The sequence below is a fragment of the Phoca vitulina genome, unplaced genomic scaffold (assembly GCF_004348235.1).
Source record: "Phoca vitulina isolate PV1807 unplaced genomic scaffold, GSC_HSeal_1.0 scaffold16, whole genome shotgun sequence".
NCBI lineage: Eukaryota > Metazoa > Chordata > Mammalia > Carnivora > Phocidae > Phoca > Phoca vitulina.
In genome coordinates this window covers 35,967,347-35,976,503 of record NW_022589719.1, presented here as the reverse complement: position 1 = coordinate 35,976,503, position 9,157 = coordinate 35,967,347, and the positions used below count along the sequence as shown (strand labels likewise).

The following is a 9,157-nucleotide window of genomic DNA, read 5'->3' as shown; positions in this document are numbered from 1 at the left end:
GGCTCAGTCTGGGGAGTGTCCGACTCTTGGTTTCAGCTCAGGTCGTGATCTCAGGGTCGTGGGATCCAGGCCCGCGTCCAGCTCCGTGGTCAGCGTGGAGTCTTGCTTGAGATTCTCTCTCCGTCTCCCTCTGCCCCTCTCGCTCATGCAGGTGAGCACCACCTGTCTTATAAACTGCTTTTTGGCACAAGAGGATGGACCTGTGAATAGATCAGGAGCGGTCTCTGCCTCGTGTGAGTTTACGTAGTGGTAACTGCTAAGAAGGGAAACAGAAGGGTCGGAAGCAGACCTGAGGGACTAGGCAACACCACTCTGGGGTATTTACCCAAAGAAAACGAAAACCCCAACCCAGAGAGGTCTCAGCATCTCTGTTTCGTGGCGGCACCACTCACAAGAGCTGGCCATGGAAGCGCCCCACGCGTCCATCGATGGCTGAACAGATGAGGATGTGGTGAACACACAACGGTGTATCATTCAGCCGCAGGAAAGAACGAGATCTTGCCGTTTGTGACGTTACAGGGTCAGTGATGCTGAGTGAGTGAAGTCGGACAGAGAAAGACAAATACCGTCTGATTTCACTTGTAGGTGGGACCAAACAGACAACACAAGACATAAACTGAGTCACAAATACAGAGAACACACGGGTGGCTCCCCGGGGTGGGCAGAACGGTGCAGGGGACCCACGGGGGCACAAGTCCCAGGGATGCCAAGTACAGCCCAGGGAGCAGAGTCAGTAATACCTGAGTAACTGAAGGCCCCATAATGTGTAGAGATATCGAATCACTCTGATGCACACCCTAAACCAACAGCACATTGTATGTCAATTACACTTCCATTTTTGAAAATAAATAAAATGAGAAGCGAGAGAGAGAGAGAGGGAGCTCTGGTGACCCATGCAGGCCGACCCAGGCAGAGCTGACCTCACTGAACACTTTGGCCTGGGATCAACCTAAGAAATATGCTATTTCTCGTCCTGTAAGGGTGCGTGCGTGTTCAAGCTGGGTCTCCCGGTTGCTCAGGACGACTCCGAGAAAGCACACGTGTGACGAGTGTCTCGGGCCAGCGGACTGCAGGTGGCCGGGGTGGACGCCAGGGAGCCAGGCCGCGTGGTCGTCCCTGTTCCTGGGCGCTGGCGCTGCGGCCCCGCCTTGGCGGTCGGGCTGTCCGTGGGACTCAGCGCAGTGACCACAGGGACCCGCCCGGTGGGCTCTCACATTTTATCACAATGTTCCATCTGTGTGCAGGGGAAGAGCTCTCAGATTAGATTTGAGGAACTTAGATGAGATTAGATGTAGGAACTTAGATTAGATTTTAAAACTCTGACAGGACTTCTGCCAGGTGCCACACAGCATAAGGGATGCTGGGTTTTCAAAGTCAGGCCCTGTCCTTAATAGCCTAGTAGGGGACACACAGGGACAATGCAATTTTAATTCTATACGAGGGTGTTTTCCAAAGTGCGGGCTGTAACCCGCTGGGGGATCATGGAATCAATTTATTGGATCAAGAACCGCATTGAAAAATAATGGGAAACGAAAGAAAAATAACCATGGGATAGTAGGCATGACTCTGAATGCAGTGGAATGATCAGGAAGGGGCGCCACAATGTCTGAATGACTGGGCTGAGGCCCACCTATTTGAAAGTGCTGGTGGTCAGACTTTAAGATTCAGTTCATTAACTACAACCCTGAGGTGCACACACATGGGTACCGCCCAGATCCTCCCGGGATGAAGGGATGTCTCCCTGAGCGGCAGGGAGCCCCCTGCTGAAAGCCCCCAGCTGTCAGTCCCTTGCACACAGACTCAGGGGGGAGAGTGCCGCCCCCCAGGTCATGCCCGTCTCCAGGCAGCCCGAATGGGACCCTGGGGGTAGAGGTCTGGCCCTCTTGCTCCAATCAAGGCGCTGCTGAAGGGCTGCCCGGCTTCTGAGCTGCCCACGGCTGTGGCCTCCATGGAGACTGTAGAATATTCCAGCTGTCCTGCGGCCCAGCCTCCTTCCTTCCCTTCCCTTCAAGTTCCTTCCTTTCCCCAGGAGCACCCCTGACGAACCTCCTACACGCTGCCCTCTGTCACAGAGCCTGCTTCCCCGGGGACCCTAGTTGGTCAGAGAGCTAGAGCTGGGACGGGGTTTGGAGCAGGGTCGCCCACTGTCTGCTGGTGACACAGAGGCCCCGGCCGGCTGGGGGGCATGATGGGGAGACCTCCCGGCCGTGGGCGGGGCGCTGGACGGGATGCGTTGTTGGTGTGGTGTGTCAGGTGTCTGAGAAACGTGGGGAGGCGGAATCCGTACACAGTGGGGCAGCCGGGGGCCCGACGTGCAGCAAGTCCAGAGGTGGCTGACCTTGGCATGGCCAGGGGCAAAAAAGGGGGTGCCCACAAGGTCACTACCCGGCCCGCAATCCAGAGACAGCAAGGCCGGGTCCTTCAGCACCTTCACTATTAGCATTAACCTCTTGATTTGATTTTAACTGCAACGATTTTAGCTGCATCGCATGTGACATTGGATCTCCAGGTTGAAGAGTTTCCTTCTACTCCTGATTATCTTTCAAACTGGGAGTCAGTGTTCAGTTCCGCCAAACAAGCGTCTCGGCGTCTTGCAGGTATGATCACCTGTAATTTTCCCGTCATGGCTTAATATGGTGAATTATGCTACTATATTCCCTGTTTAGATAGCTACTCTAAAACTAGAAGTTTGATTTTGTCTCGGTTAAAATGAAAGGAAAGGAGAGGAAAGTGGGTACTAAGTCTGTTCGTGTGAATTTAAAAAATGCTGGATTGGTCTACACTGTCAGTTTCCTGCTTTGTCCGCGGAGAGGGCCCCAGAGAAATGACACCCAGAACAGGGACCTCTGCACCCGATTGGGGCTGCGGGTACCATTCCCCAGCGAAAGGGACCGGCGCTCCTGGGTGGATGTCTGCTTCTGGAATCGAAGCAGGAAATACCCAAGATGAGCCTGGGGCACCTTCAAGAGCCAGAAAGTCAGAACACGTGAAACCAGGAATCCACACCGACGGGTCTGTCGGAGTGACCGGGAGCCAGCCGACAGGACGCCCGGTGACCAGAGCTGGGACAATTAGAGCAACGAAATGCAGACTACAGAATCAGGTTGTGATCCAAGCATAAATATTCATGAGTTCCCCGATACAGAGAGTGGAATAAAGAGATGAATGGGGGAGAAGACCCGAATCTCCACGTGGAGGAGTTCTGAGTGGTGTGTGTGGGCTGCTCAGTGACTTCCTTCCTGACGGCACAGCATACACAGCAGGGAAGAGGGTGACGGTGTGGTGGGGGCCTGACGCGCACCCCGCCCGGTGAGCAAGGCCAGCGTCACGGGGACGAGTCAGGTGGGGAGCACGGGCCCGGGTGTGATACGGTGGGGAGGGCGCTTCACCCTGGGGTCCTCCTCCCAAACCCACAGCCCAGGCTGACCGTGACGCACACACACCAGACAAACCCCAACTGAGGGGCGTCCTACGGCGTGCCGACCTGTCCGCCTCGGAACTGTCTGGGTCATCAAGAACAAGGACAGTCTGAGAAGCTGTTGCAGCCGAAAGCGGCCTGAGGGGACACGATGTCTAAATGGACGGGGGGGTCCTGGCACAGGAAAAGGACACTGAGGAAAAATTAAGGAAATCTGAATAAAGTAATGGACTTTGGTTGGTAATGAGTAATCATCAGTACCAGCTTATTAATTATAACAAGAGATTAATAATGTGGGAAGCGGCAGGGGAGCTACGGGAACTCTTTACGGTCTTGTCACTTTTTTTTGCAAACCTAAAACTGTTCTAAAATAGAAAGCTCGTTTACTTTTAAAAAAGTTTCTGGATGAGAGGTGCATCATTCTCCCGAGATGAGATTGTGGGACGTTTAGATTCTAGTGCCCACGGGGTCTACTAAAAACAATGAATACAGGCTCTCATTCTGTCCGCACCAAGAGGCAGAGACGATCCACAGTTTTGTCCTGAGCGATTCAGTACCAAGTTCTTCCTCAAGGATTCGGGGTTCATTCACCATGATGATTCCTGTCTTCCATCCACAGCACTGTGAACCCCGCCATTTATTTCTTCATTGGGAGGTGGAAACCGAGGGTGCCCCTCACAGGGGTCTCCAGGGAGCCCTGGGTGAGGAGGCAGAGCAGGGGAGCGGCACCCGTCCCGCCGAACAGAGAGGACAGCCCCCTGCCGGGTGGCAAGTTCCTGAGTGGGCCCGACGATCTCCTGGCAGAAGTGACGCCTCCCGGTCAGCAAGAAGCAGCAGCCCCAACCCACTCAGGCACCTGCGGAGGAAGTCCCGTCACAGCCCCCCTTCATATAGAAACTGAGGGCAAACTGCTGGAGCAGACTTCCTGTGTGAAATGCCCATCTTTGGGTCTTTTCAGCCTATTGTCAAATTACCCTCCGGAAAGCTCATCAAGGGGGCTGCACACTTGCCAACCGTGGAGAGTCGGTGGTTTCAACCTTTGTCTTAAAATTCTGCTCGTTTTCAGTCTTGCACAAGTAATGCTGCTAAAATTCTTCTGGGTGTAGGTTGGTCCCTTGGAAATGGGGTGTCCTGCGGCGGGGGGAATCGGAGGGAGAGATGAACCATGAGAGACTATGGACCTGAGAAACAAACAGGATTTTAGAGGGGAGGGGGGAGGGGGATGGGTTAGTCTGGTGATGGGTATTAAGGAGGGCACGTTCTGCATGGAGCACTGGGTGTTATACGCAAACAATGGATCATGGAACACTACATCAAAAACTAATGATGTAATGTATGGTGATTAACATAATAAAATTAAAAAAAAAATAAATGGGGTGTCCCTTGGGCTTTGCCCATTTTTCTGGCATGTTCTAGGGTCTTACTATAGTTTTGTACCTAGACTTCTAAGGGGTTCACCCCATTGGATGCAACATGCAACGTCTTCCAAATTCTAGTTTTGTCTTTAGAATTCCAGTGAAATGAGTCTTTGTTGACGGAGTTCTGTCTGGAAGGACGACATGAAGCCAGTCACGGGTTTGGCTGCTTCAATCAACCCTTTGTGCAATGGGCCTTGCATCTTCCGAGGCCCCTCAGATTGCTTTTGTTGTCGAAGCTTGCAGGACCGTCCGGCGGGGAGGAGAAAGGCTCTAGGGGGTCTTGGGGCTCAGGAGTGTCCCTGGGACACAAGGAGGTCCCTGAGATTCTGAGCCAGCTCTGTGTTTGCCACGAGGCCTCATTCTCTTCTCCAAGAAACGGGCTGGGTCTTGTCTGTGACGGGTCTGAAGAGAGCCAGGATCCCTCAGAGACACACTTTTGGCTGCCAGGAAGCTGCCAGCTTCTCATTAGCTGAGCTCTGGTGACAACCCCGTTACTGGGGGTCACCATCCCATAACGGGGGGACACTACCCTATAGCTGGGAGGATACTACCCTGTAATAAGGGGGACACTACCTTATAACTGGGGGTCAGCACCCTCTAGCTGGGGGGACACTACCCTATAATGAGGCACTCTACCCTATAACTGGGGGGACTCTACTCTGTAGCTGGGGGGAACAACCCTATTACCAGGGGGACACTACCCTGTAACAAGGGGGACACTATCTTATAACTGGGGGTCAGCACCCTTTAGCTGGCGGGACACTACCCTATAACTGGGAACAATAACTGGGGGTCAGCACCCTATAACTGGGGGGACATACCCTATAACTAGGGGGACACTACCCTGTAGCTGGGGGGGCCTGACGACGTCATGTGGTGTGCCTGCTCCCTCCCCAGGGAGTCAGCGAGGGCACCGTCCTGCCCGGGACACCGTGGGGTGATGAGGCCTGCACTGAGGGTGTCCCCCTTGCTGTCATCTCAGGGGGTGAAATGACACGAGGGTCCCGCCTCAGCTGCTGGACCCCACGTTCACCTCTCCTGGATCTCGTCTGTCACCACCCCCCGGCCAAAGCTGGGGGGCTGCCAACAGGGTCAGGGGGAGCTGTCTGTGGGTCCGCACCGTCAGCTCTGCTGCAACCATCCTCGGAGGAGGGAGGCCGCCCCCGGAGTCCCCAGGGCCATGTCGGCTCACACAGCAGCTTTGACTGTCGGGTCTCTATTTCTGGATCCTCGCGGGTGGAGAACTGAATTTTCCTCCAAGAGTAAACTGCTTCTTGGCTTTAGGAAAAGCACCCTGACGGTGTCTCGGAAACACCAGGAATGAGACACGGTTCTGGGGCTGGGAAGCCAGAGATCGGGGCGCTGGCTCAGGTGAGGCCCTGGTAAGGGGCTCTCGGGGGCCTCTTTCACGAGGCCGGGAACCCTGCTCTTAGGGATCACCTCCCCGAGGCCCCACCTCCTCACGCCATCACCTTGGGGGTTAGGATTTCGACATCTGGTTTTGGGGGGACTCAGACATTCAGACCGCAGCAATGGGCTTCTGGGTCTCTGAGGCCAAGGCTTTTTGGGAATGAGCAGTAAATGGCTTTGCTTCCCTGTGTAAAAAGCTGTCTTCAGGTTGGCTTAGGTCACGAAATAATGGGCCTCCGGGGCTGTGGGGACGAATGGTTGTTTTGCTCCTGGGTCTGCGGGGGGCCCTGGATTCCAGCAATGGACACCACCTTATAGGGGCAGCCTTTGGGGAAGGAGAGAGATGCGTCACTCCCTCTGCTTGGGCCCACACCTTCGGCGCAGCCTGATTCGTATTTAGCGGGCCTTTTGCTGTCACTGTGGGAAGGTGAGGGAGAAGCCTACCCACAGGGTTTGCAGGCCCAGAGCCCACGGCAGCGCCCCCGGGAACAGTCGCCTCAGACAGGAAGGCTGTGTGTTGTCTGGGGACCCACCATCCACTCTCCATGCTTCTCTAACACCTCCTGGTCCTCTGTGGGGGCCCCTGTGCTGTAGCTAACTGGTTCAGGGATGGGCGTATGACCCAGCAGGAAAATACACAAATTTCCTGCTGGATTTACACCGGGGATTTCGCAGGGCTGGGGCCATAGCGCCCCGATGTGGAGCATGAAGGGAGCCAGCAGAGACAGAGGAGCTGAGCAGGGCAGGGGGAGGAGAGAACCAAGTTCTAAGGACATGTGCATACCCTGAATCCAGCCAGACCTGAAGCCATCACAAGCCCTGCACTGTCCCACATGTTAACCAATAAATTCCTTTTCTTGCTTACAAGTTTCTTTTCTTGGGTAAGGCTTTTGGGCAGGGGGAACAGCACAGACCCCAAACTGACTGTGCCCCTTCCCCAGGGATGGGGGGACTGTGAGTGTGGCCAATCCCATCTCAGCTTCACTCTGCACAGGGAGGCTGCAATGCCCTGGGGCTTAGCCCCCGAGAGAGGATCCTAGGAATTGAGGGGGGGCTTAGGAGGGGATGAAAGAGGAGGCTCCTCATCCCCACCACATACACAGACTCTGCTCCTAGAAATCACATTCTCTTTATTTGAGCCTTTTTCTAAGGACCGAGAATGAACAGATCCCTGTCCCGTGACATATGAAACAGATGTCGGCACGCCGCTCCAGGCAGGGGTGGCTGAGCCCCGCTCACGGTCACTGGCGAGGCCCACCTCACACACGGGACCCTCGCGGGAGGGGCCCTCCGGGCAGGAGCCGGCGTCAGTCCACACCATCCAGGTCCTGACGGCCTCTGCTCTCGAGCTGGAGAACCTGGACGGACAAGTCACACGAATGTCTACGCTGTCGAAACACACCGGTTCGCACCGAGCGAGGGTGGCGGTCACGGGACTGGATGAGCAGCCCGTGACGCAGTCCCCACGACGCTCGAGGCTGCGGGAAGGATGCAGAGCACGTGCGCTGGTCGAGTCTGGGAGGACGTGCCTCAGCACATCACGGCGGTCCCTGCTAGACGCAGAGACCACAGCAGATTCTATCTCTGCCTACGTGTGTCTTCCGAGGGGTCTACATCTGCACGGCCTCCGAACCCCACTCCTGATTTGGGGGAACCCATCGCTGAGTGCAGGTGGGGGAGCCAAGCCCTGCCTCTCACTGATTCCTCGTCTGGAGGTGGGCTGTCCTGGGCACCCTCGGAAGCCAGCGTGTCCCCGCACTCTGCCCACCAGATGCCCGTGACACAGACCCCACCCCAGACGCCATCCCCGGGAACATCTCCAGACAAGGCCTGCTGTCCCTGGGGGTGACCCCTCCCCCGAGAACCGCGGCCCGGATGCGTAGTCTGACTCGGGGTCCATCCTCCAGATCCATGTCATCTACAGAGATGCCTCCCTCGGCCAGCAGACAGACGGAGCGTCCGTCCGTCCCGCCGTGATCGCCGGCGCAACACTGCACGCATCCCAGCTCATCACGGTCAGTGTACCGAGGGCCCCCCACTGGCCGGCTTCCCTCCACGGGCGGTGACTACCTGCACCAGGAAGGGCGGGCCCACGTGCCCTGTGCCCTGGCTCCAGCCTTGGCCTTGGGAAGGGAAGGCGGGACTTGCTTTTTAAACTGAACTTGCTAATCCTTCCTCCGCTGTATTATTAACTAGCAAAGGAAAGGCAAGGCCGGGGGCTTGAGAAGACGGAGCCCGTCTGGATCCTGGATGGTGTGGACGGGCCCCGCGTGCACATGGCTGCTCGGTGAGTAACACGGCACAAAGGGGACACACTTGGCCCTTCACAGACACGAGGACAGGAAACACCATCGCCACAAGCAGAAAGCTTTCCGGGCCTCAGCGGAAGCGAGCCGGTGTTTCCCCAACAGACGCGGGGCGCGGGGAAGAGCCGCCTGCGCCCCACTTACCACATCCTCTATGCACCGAAACTGCCAGGGCCAGCCAGCGCGGTACAGAAACGGCCGCAGGTCGAACCTGTTGTCGTCGGGGCTGTAGCTCTCCGCGTGGTACGCGGGCGTGAGCGTGGTCATTTTGTGTCTGTTCGCGGCGTACTTGGAGAAAAAGCGCCTCACTCCGTCAGCCACCTGGTGGGCGAGGACACGCGGGGCTGAGGCCCGCATCACCCCGCGCAGCTGCCGGCCCCGCGCGCCAGCCTCCCCCAGGGCAGCAGCAGACAGATGTGTGCCCGGGGCGGCTGGCTGGGCCGTCCTGCGTGGGCTCCCGCCCCAGCGCCCCAGGACGCCGCGTCAGCGGACCCAAGTGGGGCGCACAGGAAGACGCATGGCATGAGGCTTCCAGGCGGACCTGTGGGGACCACCATGTGAGCCCCAACGGGCCCGACCGCGAGCCGGACAGCGGGCAGGGGCCC

The 9,157-nt window shown here is 56.9% G+C and overlaps 1 protein-coding gene across 2 annotated transcripts in view; it reads right to left on the bottom strand.

Annotated features, from left to right (window-relative positions):
* Positions 1-7,366: 7,366 nt before the first annotated feature.
* NADSYN1 (NAD synthetase 1) overlaps positions 7,367-9,157 on the bottom strand; it is a 33,663-nt gene continuing 31,872 nt past the window's right edge. For both annotated transcript variants that reach the window (XM_032414571.1, XM_032414572.1), the window contains exons 20-21: positions 8,697-8,873; positions 7,367-7,604 (exon numbers count right to left, since the gene is read on the bottom strand). In XM_032414571.1, coding sequence (XP_032270462.1) covers positions 7,554-7,604; positions 8,697-8,873 — 228 coding nt within the window. In that variant the 3' untranslated portion in view covers positions 7,367-7,553. The remainder of the gene's footprint in view (positions 7,605-8,696; positions 8,874-9,157) is intronic.